Raw genomic sequence first — 18,153 nt, 5'->3', positions numbered from 1 at the left:
CCCCAAAAAGTAGAAAAATAAAAGAACAGAGATTAACGCAGGAGAAAAGAAAAAAGCATATGACAGAACAAATGGCACCAAAAGCTGGTCCTCTGAAAAAACTAATAAAATTGGAAAACATTTGGGAAAGATTATTCATGAAGTCTAGGAAGCAGCTGGCTATTAAGATCCACAGCTCAGAAAATCTGGTTTGGAAGTGAAGATTTAGAAGTTGTAACATATTAATAATACGTATTTGGGGCCCTGGATAGAAATGAGAAGTGAAAATGAGATGAGTAGGACTTTGCTGTATTAAGATAGGAGAGTAAAGATTTATTTGCTCCTTTTCATGACAAAACAAAGAGAAAAGAAAAAATTAAAATACACTCCATCTTCAACCATACATGATGTTCCACATTCATGTTACATGTGAAATTCTAAATCACAATATATGAAGATGGAAGGCAGATGGAAGAATGAATGCTTGGAAAATAAGGAAGAAAATTAAACATAAGTGTCAGCTGAAAAGAACAATGAGGAATGAGAAGCAAATCCACTGCTCTACAGAACCTCAAAAGACTAAAGAATTGTTGACACAAGACTCAAAAGACAGAGGTCAAGTGGGAGCATTAAGAATGGAGAAATAGACCGGGTGCAGGGGCTCACGCCTGCAATCCCAGCACTTTGGGAGGCTAAGGTGGGCAGATCACAAGGTCAGGAGTTTGAGACCAGCCTGGCCAATATGGTGAAACCCCATCTCTACTAAAAATACAAGAATTAGCTGAGCATGTTGGCATGCACCTGTAGTCCCACCTACTCGGGAGGCTGAGGCAGAAGAATCGCTTGAACCCGGGAGGTGGAGGTTGCACTGAGCTGAGATCACACCACTGCACTCCAGCCTGGGTGACAGAGTGAGACTCCATCTCAAAAAAAAAAAAAAAAATTAAAAAAAAAAAAAAAAAAAAAAGAATGAAGAAATAGCCAGGCAGGGTGGCTCACACCTGTAATCCCAGTCAGTACTTTGGGAGGCCAATGTGGGCGGATCACTGAGGTCAGGAGTTCAAGACCATCCTGGCCAACATGGTGAAATCCCGTCTCTACTAAAAATACAAAAATCAGCTGGATGTAGTGGCGGACTCCTGTAATCTCAGCTACCTGGGAAGCTGAGGCAGGAGAATCGCTTGAACCCAGGAGGCGGAGGTTGCAGTGAGCCAAGATTGCACCATTGCACTCCAGCCTCGGCGACAAGAGCTAAACTCCATCTCAAAAATAAAATAAAATAAAAAGAATGAAGAAATATGTAGAAGTTGGTATAAAAGGACACTTGTAAGCCAGGTGAGGATCACTTGAGGCAAGAAGTTCACAACCAGCCTGGTCAATATAAGGAGACCCCACCACTACAAAAAATTTTTTTAAATTACTCAGGCATGGTGGCATGTGCCTGTAGTCCCAGCTTCCCAGCTACTCAGAACACTTAAGTGGGAGGATCACTTGAGCCCAGGAGTTTGAGGCGGCAGTGAGCTATATAATCCAGCCACTGTATTCCAGCCTGGGTAACAGAGCAAGACCATGTCTGAAAAAAAAGACACTTGGAACCCCCAAGTCACATCTCCTACCCTGTCCATCCCATCAGAATATGGAATGTTTATTCTTTCAAGGAACTGAATCAAGGGAAATACAAGGCACAGAGAGGGGAACAGGTAAGGTGCCAGCTGAAAATAGAAGTAAACTTTCTCTATAAATATATTCAAGCCAATAAATGAAAAAGAAAATGTTTTAAATCACCATTTTGCAACACCTAATGAATAAATAGATCTATGCACTGAGCATCAGTAGCTGCTAAGAGCACAGCAAGAGAAACATTACATGCTTCCTGATGGGAGAACACACAGCACATGTGAAATAGTCTTGCCCACCTCACCCCCTCAAAAGGCAAACCTGAACCTGGTAAGCCTCTAGATCTAGACATCAATTTATAATAAATGCAGAGAAATGTGTTCAAATGTGTTCAACTACACAGTGGGGATGCAACAGCAAAATACAGGTTAGGAAATGTACATGACAAATGACCTGGTTTCTCCCACAAATAAACTGCACAGAAAAAAAGAGGCAAGATCTAAGATAGAACCTGTAACTGAAAAAAATCTTAAAACATGTATTTTAAAACTAGCAAATTAAACTACAATCCTCAAAATGCATATCTGAATAATAAGACTACAAAGAAAAAATAATCACCATAGAAGTCACGATGGAGATTATCTGGGGGATGAAAGGGTTGCAATATGGGTTTCTGGGTTAGCTGGCAATGTTCTATTTTTGACCCTGGTGTGATCACAAAAGTTTTCACCTTATATAACAAAGATAGAAAATAAGAGAAAACAGATTAAGAAAATTAGAGGACCAATCAGAAATATCCAACATGTGGAAACAGAAAAAAAGTGGAAAAAAAATTATCAAAGTAGAAGAAAACATCCCAGTACTGAAAGAAGTAACCAGATTGAAAAGGCCACAAGTGTCCAGCAAACTGAATAAAAAAGACCTCTTCTAAGAAAATCAAGGACAAAGATACTACGTTTACAAAGAGATAAAAGGGCAACTAAAAAGGTACTGAGAATAATAATCATTACAGCAATATTACAAGTCAGAAGACAGTGGAACTATTCACTTAAAAATCTGAATGAAAAATAAATTCTGGGTGAAAATTAACTTTATAACCAGTCAAATTATCAATCAAGGGACTAAAAAGAGTAAGTAAAGCTGGGCTACGGTGGCACATTCCTGTAGTCCCAGCTACTCCAGAGGCTGAGGCAGGAGGATCGCCTGAGCCTAGTTCAGGGCTGTAGTGTACTATGATCATGCCTGTGAATAGCCACTACACTCCACCCTGGGCAACACAGAGAGACCCTATCTCTAAAATGTAATTTTAGAAAAAGAGAGTGTATGTGTGAGTGTGAAAATTAGAACACTTTCAGCCATATAAAGTATTTAAAGATTTATCCCCCAAGCACACTTTATTTGAGCTTAATAAAACTAAACAGACGGAGTAAACCAAATAAAAGGCAGGCACGGAATGCAAGGTATGTCACACAGAAGGGAAGAGAAAGGAATTCCCAGGATGATGGTAAAGGAAAGCCCCAAGACAATTTCCATGCAGCAGGTCTAGAGAACCAGTCCAAATTAGAGCGGAACTCCAGAAGAACTCCAGGAGGATATCTCTAAGAAAAATAAATGGCACTGATAAATTATATGACAGATTGACATTGTGGAAAAGTGCACTGTGAGACATTCTGTGGAACAGCTGAAGATGTATGACGATTTTAATGTTCAAAGAAAACTAGGCAAATTTTGTTTTTTAATGAGGCAATTTTTAGACACAGTTGTATAAGAAAAAAATGTAAATCTAGAAATAACAGCTAACAAGTGTTTGACACTATTCTAATTTTTTTTTTTTTTTTTTTTTTTGAGACAGAGTCTCACTCTGTCGCCCAGACTGGAGTGCAGTGGCGTGATCTCGGCTCACTGCAACCTCTGCCTCCCGGGTTCAAGCGATTCTCCTGCCTCAGCCTCCCGAGTAGCTGGGATTACAGGCGTGTGCCACCATGCCCGGCTAATTTTTTGTATTTTTAGTAGAGACAGGGTTTCACCATGCAAGCCAAAATGATCTCGATCTTCTGACCTCGTGATTTGCCTGCCTTGGCCTCCCAAAGTGCTGGGGTTACAGGTGTGACCCACCGCACCCGGCCTCTAAATTCTTTACAAGCATTAACTAACCCTCACCACTACTTAGTGGTACCATATTCTACATGGTTCTTCATATGTAAACAATTTTTATATACTCACAAATGAAAATAGTTTAAAATGTTTTATATAACTATATTGAAAGAATGAGGAGAGGAGCAATGAATTTCTTTCTCATCTAACATGTTTATAGAGAAAGCTTTCTCTATAACATTATGTTTCATCTAACATTATGTTATAGAGAATATATTTATAGAGAAAGCTTACCCCCTTATTCCTCTCCTCATTCCTTCTCATCTAACATTATAAAAAATATATAAAATTGATGAATCTAAATGCAGTGCTATTTTATTTACAGATATAAAGAATTAGCTAAGGGTTAAAAGTTATTGCCTCTAAGGAGTGGGAAGCAGTGGAGGAAACAGACAAGAAACTCCATTGTTTTGGTAAAAAGCCTTTTAATTTCAAAATTATCTGATGTTTTAAACTTTTAGCAAGTAGCATGCCATTAAATATTCCAAATTTACTTTTTAAAAGATAGAAAATGATAAAAGCAGTGAAGACAAACCCTTGGTAACATCAACATCCATGGTAGTGTTTCAAAAGGATATTCTCTGAAATACTAGTTCCAAAGAATGTTAATAGTTGGTATGTGAAAAAACTGTTTCAATAACCAATTAATATCCTCAGAGATCTGAGAAAATATTACATCCATTAAATAATAAGGGGCTCTAAGAAATAAAATTATAGCCAAAATAAAAATTTCAAGAGAAGAAAAACCAAACATAGATAATAAGAGAAAACAGATTAAGACAACCAAAGGCTCAATCTAAGACATCCAGCATATGAAAACAGAAAAAAGGTGGGGGAAAAATTATCAAAGAAAAAGTAGAAGAAGACATCCCAGTAACCAGGTAAACTGTGGGGCTTTTTCACAAAAGGACTTCTTGGAGATTTTAATATGTTAAGAAATACTTTATAGTTTTCTCTGACATGAGACAACAGAAACTCCACACTCCCTTTCCTTAAAACAGCTCAAGAAACAATTGTTTTAAGGCAGTGGTTCTCAACTCAAGTCCATAAACCAGTACCGATCTACAGCAAACTAAGAAAAGCAAGAACAATGTATTCACTATTTAATTTAGTTAACTTAAACGACCACTCTGTATTTTGAGGGCATATCCTTCCTATATTCTTAAATGTAAGTATCTTTTATGCAATGATGGTGGTCACAGTTTAAAACATTCTTACTTTCTAAAATGAAACGTTGGCAATCTTGTCAGTACACTATCTCCACCCCACCAGTTAACGGTTCATGAAAGGTAAGTATAGGAATCTCTGGAAAACTCTTATTTGAATGATGGACAAACAACTCCAGAGGGGCTAAGTACAGTGGCTGTCGCCTATAATCCCAGCACTTTGGGAGGCTGAAGTGGGAGGATTGCTTCAGGCCAGAAGTTTGAGAACTAGTCTGGGCAACATGGCAAGATCTTGTATTGCCATGTTTTAAATACAAAATTTAAAATGCTTTTTTATAAAAGTATCCTGAGGGAAAGTCGTCACCAGAGAAATACAAAGATAACCCAGAGAGTAAAATATTACCAAAAAAATGAGAAAATACAACTAAGTAGTAGTATACCAGATGTACCACACGGGTTAAGTAAAATGAGTAATAAAAACTGTTTATTGAATATAACAATTCAAACGTCACATACTAGCACTGACTTCAAATGCCAGACTGCATGGGGTTTGGAAGTGAGGACTAACAGGCTGAGTTTAGCTTATTCTAAAAGTTTAGCTCCTCAAAAAGGTCAAAAAAGTTTTAGGGGCAAAAAAATGTTTGAACATTCATACAAGCTACTGGTTACAAAAATGGAGAAATTGTTAAAACTAGGAAAAATAGGCCGGGCGTGGTGGCTCACGCCTGTAATCCCAGCACTTTGGGAGGCCGAGGCAGGCGGATCATGAGATCAGGAGATGGAGACCATCCTGGCAAACACGATGAAACCCTGTCTCTACTAAAAATACAAAAATTAGCCGGGCATGGTGGCGGGCGCCTGTAGTCCCAGCTACTGGGGAGACTGGGGCAGGAGAATGGCATGAACCCGGGAGGCAGAGCTTGCAGTGAGCCGAGATCATGCCACTGCATTCCAGCCTGGGTGATAGAGTGAGACTCTGTCTCAAAGAACAAAACAAAACAAAACAAAAACTAGGAAAAATAACATTACCAAGAATATTCATATTCTAACAATCCTACTCTCTTACTTTCATACATTGATGATTAAACCTGAATCTTCTGTGTAAAAGATATATTAATAGTACAATCAGTCAGGCACGGTGGCTCATGCCTGTAATCCCAGCACTTTGGGAGGCCAAGGCAGGCAGATCACCTGAGGTCAGGAGTTCCAGACCCTCCTGGCCAGCATGGAGAAACCCCCATCTCTACTAAAAATATAAAAACTGGCCAGGCGCGGTGGCTCACACCTGTAATCCCAACACTTTGGGAGGCCAAGGAGGGCAGATCACCTGAGGTCAGGAGTTCGAGACCCGCCTGGCCAGCATGGAGAAACCCCCATCTCTACTAAAAATACAAAAATTGGTCAGGCATGGTGGCTCACACCTGTAATCCCAGCACTTTGGGAGGCTGAGGCGGGCAGATCACGAGGTCAGGAGATGGAGACCATCCTGTCTAACATGGTGAAACCCCATCTCTACTAAAAATATAAAAAATTAGCCAGGCGTGATGGCGGGCGCCTGTAGTCCCAGCTACTCCGGAGGCTGAGGCAGGAGAATGACGTGAACCTGGGAGGCGGAGCTTGCAGTGAGCCGAGATCGCGCCACCGCACTCCAGCCTGGGGGACAGAGCGAGACTCCATCTCAAAAAAAAAAATTAGCCACGCGTGGTGGTGCACACCTGAGATCCCAGCTACTCTGGAGGCTGAAGTTGCAGTGAGCCAAGATTGCGCCACTGCACTCCAGCCTGAGTGACACAGTGAGACTCCATCTCAAAAAAAAAAGTACAATCAAGCTATTAATACTTGGGAGGCTGAGATAGGAACATCACTTGAGGCTAGGAGTTCAAGACCAGCCTGGGCAACATAACGAGATCCCCATACACACACAATCTCTAAAACAATGAAAATATTAAGCCAGGCATAGCGGTGAGAGCATGTAGTCCCAACTACCTGGGAGGCTGAAGTGTGAAGATAGCCTGGGCCCAGGAGTTCAAACGCTACAGTGATACAGTGAAGTATGAGGGCTGTGATTGTACCACTGCACTCTTGAGAGGCTCCATCTCTCTCATTTTTTTAAGGCAGAATCAAACAATTTTCTAGAAATTTACAATCTAATAACTCCATGTAAACAACTGGAATTTGCATTTTGAATTACAATTGAAAGTAAACATTTTGCTCATCACTGGAATTCTAAAACTTTTCAAGGTATGGCATAAAGTAGGGAATTAAAAATCTCTCTTGAATAAACCAATCAAAGTCTGTATTTATCAATACACACAATAGTAAGTAAATCCTCCATTTATCAAGCAAATATCACTACCCTATAAAAGCACATATTCTATTACAGAGACCCAAATTTATTTATGTATTTACCTAGAATTAAAAAGCCAAAAAAGCTCTTACAAATTTTACTTACTTTCACCTCACTTGAAAATTGCAATTAAAAGCAGAGGCAAATTCTCCTCCCCAACCTCAAGTTCAGCCTGAGCCCCCTAGAATTAAAAATAGCTTAACCACCTAACAGATCAATGAACAGAGGTGTTTACAATGTGAGTGTGGCTTTAGTACTCTTCATGAAATTCAGAAAATATTTTTTAAATATCTTAAAATGTACGATAAAAAGTCAGTTTTATAGAACATCTTTGTATGTTTACGTGTTTCTACCAAAAACATGTATTTTTGTGATCACAAAAAAACTTTTATAAACTATAAAAAATACAGATCTTAAGTTTTTTTTAAAAATTGTAAATGAGGTTGGGCATGGTGGCTCATGCCTGTAATCCCAGCACTCCAGTCTGGTAGGCCGAGGCAGGCAGATCACTTGAGGTCAGGAGTTCCATACCAGCCTGGCCCACGTGGTGAAACCCCATCTCTACTAAAAAACACAAAAATTAGCCAGGCACGTTGGCACACAGCTGTAATACCAGCTACTTGGGTGGCTGAAGCATGAGAATTGCTTGAACCCAGGAGGCAGACGTTGCAGTGAGCCGAGATCGCACCACTGCATTCCCGCCTGGGCAAGAAAGTGAGATTCTGTCTCAAAAAGAAAATTGTAAATGACATTGTTAAATATAACATATCAAGTATTTTCAAAATGGTAAATACCAAACATTCAGAAACAGTAATAGATTTCAAAAATATATCTGAGTTTTTTAAAAGCCAATATGACAACTGGCAAAATCTTTACATCACAATATCCACAGCCATCTAAATTATTTGTGCCAAAGGAATCCTTGATATTATCTCACATATACAATGAGTAACAAAGAAAGGTTAACTACAGACTTAAAACACCAAAACCAACAAGGCCAATAATATACATAAAAACCACAGATAAATGTGAATTAAGTACGGGTATATACATTCATGTTCAAGTCCAGAATTTATAAAGTTGATTACACTACATAAAATGAGCCTCCACTAACAATTCAGGCAAGGACGAACTGGAAAGTTCAGCATTTTCATTATAATCCTGCAGACTCTGGTCCTAAGACCAAGGAGAAAGAAACAGGAGAACTGAGAGGCTCTTGCTGCAAGCCACTAACTATACCCTAGAGTTTTAAAAGTTCCAACCACTACAAAGAAAAGTATGAACTGGATCTTTAGTAGGTAGTAGAGCATATGGATCATAAGGGCTTGAAAATATCTTCATCTTGCTATACTGTTTAACTTTCTCAAAAGCATTCACATCTCATTTTCTCCTCCTAATAATGCCATAAAATAGGAAGGGAAGACTACTGTTTAACAAATGAAAAATCTGGAACTCAGAAGTAAAATTACTTCCTTAAAGTTGTAAAGAAAGATAGGTAATACTTGGCTCTACTATGGTAAACCCCAGTTAAGTGATACTATTTCTGAGACAAAGTTATTCTAGATATTTGTCACTTTTGGATCCCAATTATGAACCGAGGTTACATACAGTAGGGAAGGCCAAGAATATTTTCAGATTTAGCAAATGGTGAATGAAATCAGGTCATTCACTGCCAGTATCCACAGTATCCAGCCTCTTGTCCACAGTATATTTTGCCATTAAGGCTTTTTTTTTTTTTTTTTTGATATGGAGTCTCGCTCTGTTGCCCAGGCTGCCATGCAATGGCGCCATCTCCATTCACTGCAACCTCCGCCTCCTGGGTTCAAGCGATTCTCCTGCCTCAGCCTCCTGAGTAGCTGGGATTACAGGTGCGTGCCACCACGCCTGGCTAATTTTTGCATTTTTAGTAGAGATGGGGTTTCACTGTGTTGGTCACGCTGGTTTCGAACTCCCAATCTCAGGTGATCCGCCCACCTTGGCCTCCCAAAGTGCTGAGATTACAGGTGTGAGCCACCACACCCAGCCTTAAGGCCTTTTTTACAGGTCTAACTGAAGTCATCTACCAGTGATGAAATGATGCATTTCTACAGATGGTTCAACTTGGTTGTTAAGTGTCCTCAGATACTAATACAAGTTGAGCACCCCTAACCTAAAAGTCCAAAATCTGAAATGCTTCAAAATCTGAAACTTTCTAAGCATTGACCACACGTGAAAAATTCCACATCTGACCTCATGACAGGTTGTAGTCAAAACGTAGGTGGTACAACACAGTTTATTCAGTGTCCCAAAGGAAAAAATAAGCTTTAGACTAAGCATACAACGTGTATATGAAACTTAAATGAATTTTGTGTTTAAACTTGGGTCTCATCCCCAAGACATCTCATTTGTATATGCAAATAAGTCTAAAATCCAAAACCCTTCTGGTTTCAAGCATTTCAAATAAGGGATATTCAACCTGTAGCTGTCTGCCCAATTTTGACACAAGAAAAAGTTCAAAGACAGCTGCCTGTAGTATACATTTTCAAAGCCCTGTATTTAAGAGTCTCATATAGATGAATACAAAAGGACTTTATAAATAGTTCTTCAAACACCAACAAAACTGGGAAACTAACATAATTACAAGGCTGATAAAGCTACAAGTCAAATATGATATATTAGTTTTCTTCTCCCATAGGAATATGTCTTTGCATCTCAAGATTCACCCGCGGCGGGCCGGACGCGGTGGCTCACGCTTGTAATCCCAGCACTCTGGGGGGCCGAGGCAGGCGGATCACGAGGTCAGGAGATCGAGACCACGGTGAAACCCCGTCTCTACTAAAAATACAAAAAAATTAGCCGGGCGTGGTGGCGGGCGCCTGTAGTCCCAGCTACTCGGAGAGGCTGAGGCAGGAGAATGGCGTGAACAAGGGAGGCGGAGCTTGCAGTGAGCTGAGATCGTGCTACTGCACTCCAGCCTGGGTGACAGAGCAAGACTCCGTCTCAAAAAAAAAAAAAAAAAAGATTCACCCGGGGCTGCCTATCAATTATTCACAAACCAAGATCTTTTCCACCCAAGGCATTCATACATATTGTACCTACTACCAAAATTGCCCTTCTTCCTCATCTTTTTTTTTTTTTTTGAGACAGAGTCTTGCTCTGTCACCCAGGATGGAGTGCAGTGGTGCAATCTCAGCTCACTGCAGCCCCCACCTCCTGGGTTCAAGTGAACCTCAGCCTCCTGAGTAGCTGAGATTACAGACATGTGCCACCACACCTGGCTAATTTTTTTGTATTTTTAGTAGAGACAGGGTTTCACCATGTTGGCCCGGCTGGTCTCGAACTCCTGGCCTCAAGCAATCCGCCCTCCTCAGCCTCTCAAAGTACTAGGATTACAGGCATGAGCCAATGCGCCTGGCCTCCTCCATTATTTACATAGTTGATCCTTCCTTCTAAGCATAGTCATGTGCTACACAGTAACACTTTGGTCAACGACAGATTTACATATACAACAGTGGTCCCATAAGATTATAATGGAGCTGAAAAATTCAAATTACCCAGTGACTTTGTAACCACTGTAATGCAATGCTTTACAATGTGTTTGCAGTGCTCTTGGTATAAAACAAACCTACTGCACTGCCAGTAGCATAAAGTCTTACACATATACTCATTATGTACAATACATAATACTGATAACAAACGACTGTGTTACTGGTTTATGTATATGCTATTTAGTTGTCCCTTGGTATCCACAAGGCACTGGTCACAGAACCTCCTGAGGATACAAAATCCACAGATACTCAAGTTCTGCAGTATGACCCATAGAACCTATGGATGCTAAAAGCTGGCCCTGGGTGGGCCCAGTGGCATGCCTGTAATCCCAGCACCTAATGAGGCCAAAGCAGGAGGATTGTTTGAGGCCAGGAGTTCAAGACTAGCATGGGCAACATACCAAGACCCCGTTTCTACAGAGTATTTTAAAAATTAGCCAGGTGTGGTGGCATGCACTCGTAGTCCTAGCTACTCAGGAGGCTGAGGTGGAAGGATCACTTGAGCCTGGGAGTTTGAGGGTACAGTGAGCTATGATCACGCCACTGCACTCCAGCCTGGGCAACAAAGAGACCCTGTCTCTTTTAATGGAAAAAAAAAAAAAGGCCAGGTGCAGTGGCTCACGCCTGTAATCCCAGCACTTTGGGAGGCCACGACAGGTGGATCATGAGGTCAGGAGATCGAGACCATCCTGGCCAACATGGTGAAACCCCGTCTCTACTAAAAAATACAAAAAAATTAGCCAGGCATAGTGGTGGGCACCTGTAGTCCCAGCTGTTCGTGAGGCTGAGGCAGGAGAATGGCATGAACCTGGGAGGCGGAGCTTGCACTGAGCCGAGATGGTGCCACTGCACTCCAGCCTGGACTCTATTTCAAAAAAAAAAAGAAAAAAGGTAATGTAATTAGGATCCATAACTATACTATAATGACAATGCTTTGAAATTTTAAAAGTATTTTTAATACTAGATAAGTGCTTCACAAACTACCCTTCTATCTCCCTGATTATGGGGGAATTCTTTAACTACTATCAAAAAATCCTCAGAACTGAGAATCAACAGTGGGGTTCAAGTACTGATAAGAACTTTAAATTAAATGAGGATAGGAGAAAGTGATGCTTTATCTTATCAAGGAAAATGGTTTACTTTGTTTCTATATGTTCAAAGTATTTCTTTTAATACTTACATTTTTAGAGACAGGGCCTTGCTCTGTCACCCAGGCTGGAGTGCAGTGGCACATCATAGCTCTCATAGTTCACTGAAGTCTCAAACTCCTAAGCTCAAGCAATCCTCCTACCCCAATCCTCCTGCCTCAGCCTCCTGAGTAGCTAGGACTACCGTGCCTGGCTCAGAAATAAATTTAACAGACAAAGTTCAAGAATTGTACAATGAAAACTAAATAATGTCAGAGAAAGAAATTAAATAAGATCTATATAACTGGAAAGGCATCCCATGTTCATAGATGTTAATAATATTAAAATGGCAAGTCTTCCCAAATCAATCTATAGATTCAATATAATACCTACCAAAATCCCAGCTGAGTTTTTTGCACAGACTCACAGATTGATCCTAAAATTTACATGGAAAAGTGAAAGGAACCCAGAATAGCCACACTGTTTTTTAAAAGAAAAAAACTTGAGGACTCACTCGTCCCAATTTCAAAACTTACTATGAAGTAATGGTAATTAAAATGTTATGGTACAGTCCTAAGTACAGACACATAAATCAATGGAATAAAACTGGGATCCAAGAACAAACTTTTACATGTATGGTTAATTTATTTTTGACAAGATTGTCAAACACAAGTCAGTGAGGAAAGAATTGGTTTTTTTAACAAATGGTACTAGAAAACTGGTATCCACATGCAAAACACTGAAGCTGGACCCCTACCTCACACCATATATAAAAAATTAACTCAAAATAGATGACAGACCTAAATGTAGAGGCTAAAACTATAAAGCTCTTAGATATGGCATCAAAAGCATAAGCAAAAAAAAAAGGAATAAATTGAACTTTATCAAAATTAAGAATATTTGTGCTTAAAAGGACACCATCAGGAAAGTGAAAAGACAATGCATAGGATGGGGGAAAAAAAAGCCTGCAAATCATATCTGATAAAAGGCTTGTATCCAAAACATATGAAAAACTCTTATAACTCAAGAATAAAAAGACAGCCCCATTTTTTAAATGAGCAAAAGACTTAAATAGACAGTTCTCCAAAGAAGGTATACAAATGGCCAAGAAGTATGTGGAAATATCCTCAATATAATTAGCCATAAGTGAAATGCAAATCAAAACCACAATGAAATACCAATTCAAACCCTAGGATGGTTATAATCAAAAGATAGACAATAACAAGTATCAGTGAGGATGTGGATAAACTGGTGAGATAATCACTCACAAGATAATCACTAGTGAGCTTGTAGAATGGCGCAGTCTCTTTGAAAAACAGTTTGGCAGTTCCTCAAAACACTAATCCGAGTTATCATCTGACCCAGTAATTTCACTCCTAGATATGTGTACCCAAGAGAAACGAAAACATGTTCACCCAAACCCTATACATGAATGATCAGTGCAGCATTACTTACAATAGCCAAAATGTGGGAACAACCCAAACATCCATCAACTGATGAGTAGACAAACAAAAAAAGGTATATTCATATAATGAAATATTATTTGACCCTAAAAAGATATGAAGTGACTATAAATGCTACAACATGGCTGTACCTTGAAAACATTAACGATATAGTTCGGATTTTGTGTTCCCACCCAAATCTCCTGTCAAATTGTAACCCCCAACATTGGAGGAGGGCCCTGGTGGGAAATGACTGGATCATGCAGGCAGATATCCCCCCCTGCTGTTCTCATGATACTGAGTTCTCTGGTTGTTTAAAAGCGTGTAGCACCGGCCCCATCTCTAATCCTCCTGCTCTGGCCACTTCAAGGGGGCCACTTCAACAGGAAGTTTCCTGAGGCCTCCCCAGCTATGCTTCCTGTATGGCTTATGGAACCATAAGCCAATCAAAATTATTTTCTTTATAAATTACCCAGTCTCAGTTATTTCTTCATAACAGTGCAAGAATGGACTAATACAGGCATGCTAAGTGAAGGAAACCAGACATAAAAGGCCACATATTGTACTACTCCATTTATATGAAATGTCCAGAACAGGCAAATTTATAGACACAGAAGGTAGATTAGTGGTTGCCAGAGGATAGCGGACGGGTGAAGGGGAGTGACTGTTAATGGATTAAGATTTTCTTTTTGGGATGATGAAAATATTCTGAAATTAAGTAATGGTAATGGCTGCACAACTTTGTGAGTATGCTAAAAAAATCACTGAACTGTACACCTTCAAAGAACGCATGTGAATTATGTACATATAACTACAGTATATAAATTATATCTCAATAAAACTTATTAAAAACTGTACAGCTAAGATTTGTGCATTTCAATATATGTAAACTTTACCTAAAAATAAACCTTTAAAAAATAATAAAAACAATGGGCTGGGCACAGTGGCTCAATCCCAACACTTTAGGAGGCCACAGCAGGAGGACTGCTTGAGGCCAGAAGTTCATGACCAGCCTGGACAACACAGTAAGATCCCGTCTCTACAAAAAAAATTAAAAATTTAAAAATTAGCCAGGTGTAGTGGTGTGCACCTGTAGTCCTAACTACTCGGCAGGCTAAGGCAGGAGGATCACTTCCGCCCAGGAGTTTGAGGCAGCAGCAAGTTATGACAGCACCACTTCACTCCAGCTTGGGTGACAGAGCAAGACCCTGTCTCTTTTTACAGAGAAAAAAAAAAAAGAATGGATACATAAAAGTTCACTATTCTATTCTGCTCACTTTGTATTATGTTTGAAATATTCCTTAAGTTTTTTTTACCGAAGTGTAAAAACAAAGTAATTTTTTTAAACAACAAAACGTTCCTAATATCCATTTTTTGTTGTTTTTTGACACAGGAAGCAGAATCTTATATTTTAAAAAAACCAGAGAGGGCACTATCTTTCATTATTCGATTGCAATGTTATATGAAAACAGAAATATGACAGAAGACACGTATGTGGTAAAAATGAATACTTCATCTTAAATGTACAAAAAGAATCTGAACTTCCTCAGTTCTAAGGCATTTCCTCATCCTTGGATTCCTGTGGTTTCCATGGTTAATGACTGTAACAATTCCTCAAATACATGGATGCAATAACCCCTAACACTGTGCTGTCCAATACAGTAGCACTGCTACATATGGCCATTTAAATTTTAGTTTTAATGAATTAAATTATAAATTCAGTTCTTAGTCTCACTAGTTACATTTCTAGTGTTCAATACCCACATGCAGCTAGTGGCTACTGTACTGCATACAGCAGATACAGAACACTGCCATCACTGGAGAAATTTCTACTAGATAGCACTACTCTAATATATAAGAAATATCCACAAGGAAGCTTTTACATTCCAATTTAGGATGGTTATACTGGATTTCACAGCAATAAACAAATTTTCCTGAAGAACAGGGAAAACAAAGTACAAAAATATTAACCATCAAAGATCGTTCATGGAAGTGTCGACTAACTAAAACAGCAGTTAAGTTTTACTTTCAGAACCATCAAGCTACAGATGTTGGTCATGGCAACTCCTCAGAGGCAAATTTCTCTGTTAAAATATAGATTAACAATATACTGCCAGTTTCCTCAAGTCAGATGTAAAGATCATGCTGAAAAATGATTAAAGCAAATTATCCTTCAAAGATCCCACAAAAAGGAATATTTATAATCCATGAAATCAAAGAGTTAATGACCCACAGTAAAATACACAGAATGTCTTTCCTAACAGAGCTTTGAGGCAACGAGGATAATTTAAAGAACTATTAAATATAATTGTGTCATCTAGAAAAAAGGCTTAACGAGATGATTTCTGTACCACTAGTTCTAAAACTGTGTATGCATTTCATCCTGATAGTTACACATTTCCCTTAATACCTACTAACATTATAAATGTAGTATCAGGAAGCAGGTGCATTCTTAATTCAAATATTTAGAACATTTTTAGCACTTTAAAAAACTGCAGGTGAACTAATTTTAAAATGTGAATTCAAATACATTTTTATATTTAGGAATCTGAAAAAACAACAGTCATTTTGTATTCCCTCTCAAGTTATAACTAAACTATCGGGCACTTAAACCGTCAGTCAAAACAGCTCCCTTTAAAGCATTTTCAAATCTTAAAAAGGTTATTAATGAATTTAATTACATTTTATCCACATTAACTACTTCTACATGCAACTATCTTTGAAATTTGCTGACAAAAAAAAAAAAAGGAATTCCCAAGAGAGAATGAAACCACGGAAATTGAAACCAGCTTGTAGGCTAGGTATACAGGAGGGTCACATGGAATCGATCTGAAGGAGAAAGTAACTACTATTACCACCGGAGGTTCTGGAGTCAAATTAAATCAGGTACTATTTACATATTTCTAGCTCTGTACTGACCTCACATGGTGCTTTCCTATGTATTACACACAGGCCTAGCTAGGTTTTCACATTTAAGTTAGTGTTACACGGTTTCTATCTTCAACCAAAGTTAAATGTTTTAAAGAATAGAGTAACATTCCATAAGCCTTTTCCCATTGTTCACAAACCTTGCTGTTAGTCAGATCACCCCGATAAATCCATCTGTTCCCTCTAATTGCTTCCAAAGAAAAATTCTAGCAACCAAGGACACTAGATTGTAAAACACGGAGTTAGAGTTCTGGCACTACCGAAACATGTTAAGAAATCTTGGCAAATTAGTTAAAACTCCTTAAGCCGCAATTATCTCAGTTGTAAAAATGAATACAATACAAATCTACATCCTAGATGTAGATTATGAGTTAGGTTTAATTAAACAGAAGAAAGGCCTCAGATTTTTGGTGAGCTCCAAATATAAGGTACCTAGCTTTCCCCCATCTCACTTTCCCTCCCACCGCTTCCCTTTAAGCTTTCAGGTTGTGCTTCCAACCTCCACTTCAGTGTGTTCCCCTTATCCTTACCAGCACTTACACTCGACCCCCTTTACTCCAATTCCATACAATTCCACCCTCGATTCCAAGCTGCTACTTCCCTTTGCGCACTGTTAAGGTCCCAGGCAGCCCTCCACTCTACTCCCCACGTTTCCCTCAGCCCCCATTTCCCAACGGCTCCTCCTCTCGGCTCCCCACCCCCTCGTCACCAGGTTCATCCTGCCCCTCCAACCGTCTCCCGCCCCCAGGTTCCTTCCTGCCCTCCAAACACAGCTTCCCCGTCTCAACGTTTCATCTTGTTCCTCCAACAGACTCCCCCAACGACCTACTCGCTCCTTTAGTCCCTATTTTCTCCAACGCTCAACTGACTACTCCTCTTCATCTATTCTTTTCAATATACACATAAATGCAAAGGCACCCACATACAGGAGCCCCCACCCCCACCTTGGTCCTCCATCTTTCCCTTTTATACTTGCTTCCTTTCTTTCTCCTTTCCCCCCACCCCCATCTCCTCCGGAAGAGTCGGTTCCCAGGCCAAGGTCTCTCACCTCATTCGGTCACTTCAGTGGTGCCAACCGCTTCATACAGGAAAAAACAACCAATCCGTCCCCGTGGGCGCTTCCCCTGCGAGTCCGAGCACTTACTGGGCACCCGCCCCACCGGGTACCCGGCACATATGCACGCACAAACCGAAGTCCTTGGAGACAAGGGTTGGGGGTAGAATGAGCGTTCTTACACCGGCCTCAAACACAGCCCACTTCAATACAGCCCCTCGCCATTTTGGTTTCCCGCGGACTGCCGGTGCATTCTGGGAGCGCGGAGCGACTCCGGTGCCGAATGGCAGCTCTCCAAAGCCGCGGGGGGGCAGAGACTGCGCGGCGAGCGCGGAGGAACACCGCGCCCTGCGTCTCCGGCTGGGGCTGAACAAAGAAGGACTCTTTAACGTTGCAGTGAGGCTCAGTCCTTCCGCCGCCGGGGCTAACACAATAGTGAACACTGAGCTCCTGATCGTCAGCAGGCTGGCTCTGTTATACGGGAAAGGGTCGTGTGCGACCTTCGGTGTGAGTGGTCCTGACGGTGCTCTGTGCATCTTGCTGGGCCGATTTCTTTTCCCTGGAGAAAACCTTAACTGAAGCACGTTTCCTCTACCTTCATCCTAAGGCCTGCTGTCAGAATTTCCTTCAGCGGGGAGAAGACCCAGGATGTCGAGATTAAATTTTATTCAGCGATTCACTGTCCAGTCCCAAACTCCTTATCAGGAGCTGCTTTTATGAAAGACTTTCAGACGATTTTTTTCCTAACGATGAAAGGTTGTTTTCTGTTTACCCGCTTTGCAGTCCTTCCTAGTTGTAATGAAATCTGAGAA

At 40.1% G+C, this 18,153-nt stretch overlaps 1 protein-coding gene across 5 annotated transcripts in view; it reads right to left on the bottom strand.

Moving 5' to 3' along the window:
• MTF2 (metal response element binding transcription factor 2) overlaps positions 1-17,621 on the bottom strand; it is a 59,955-nt gene extending 42,334 nt beyond the window's left edge. For 3 of the 5 annotated variants that reach the window (XR_010117473.1, XM_063625498.1, XM_063625499.1), the window contains exon 1: positions 17,336-17,621. Coding sequence is in view for 2 of the 5 variants with exons in the window: in XM_063625498.1 (XP_063481568.1) it covers positions 17,336-17,340 (5 nt within the window). In the remaining 3 variants the exon portion in view is untranslated. The remainder of the gene's footprint in view (positions 1-17,335) is intronic. The other 2 variants (XM_063625500.1, XM_063625501.1) reach the window with 1 other exon arrangement.
• Positions 17,622-18,153: the final 532 nt, after the last annotated feature.

This window comes from Symphalangus syndactylus, chromosome 12, assembly GCF_028878055.3.
Source record: "Symphalangus syndactylus isolate Jambi chromosome 12, NHGRI_mSymSyn1-v2.1_pri, whole genome shotgun sequence".
NCBI classification, from domain to species: domain Eukaryota; kingdom Metazoa; phylum Chordata; class Mammalia; order Primates; family Hylobatidae; genus Symphalangus; species Symphalangus syndactylus.
The sequence above is the reverse complement of the archived record's forward strand: the minus strand, read 5'-3'. Positions and strand labels throughout refer to the sequence as shown.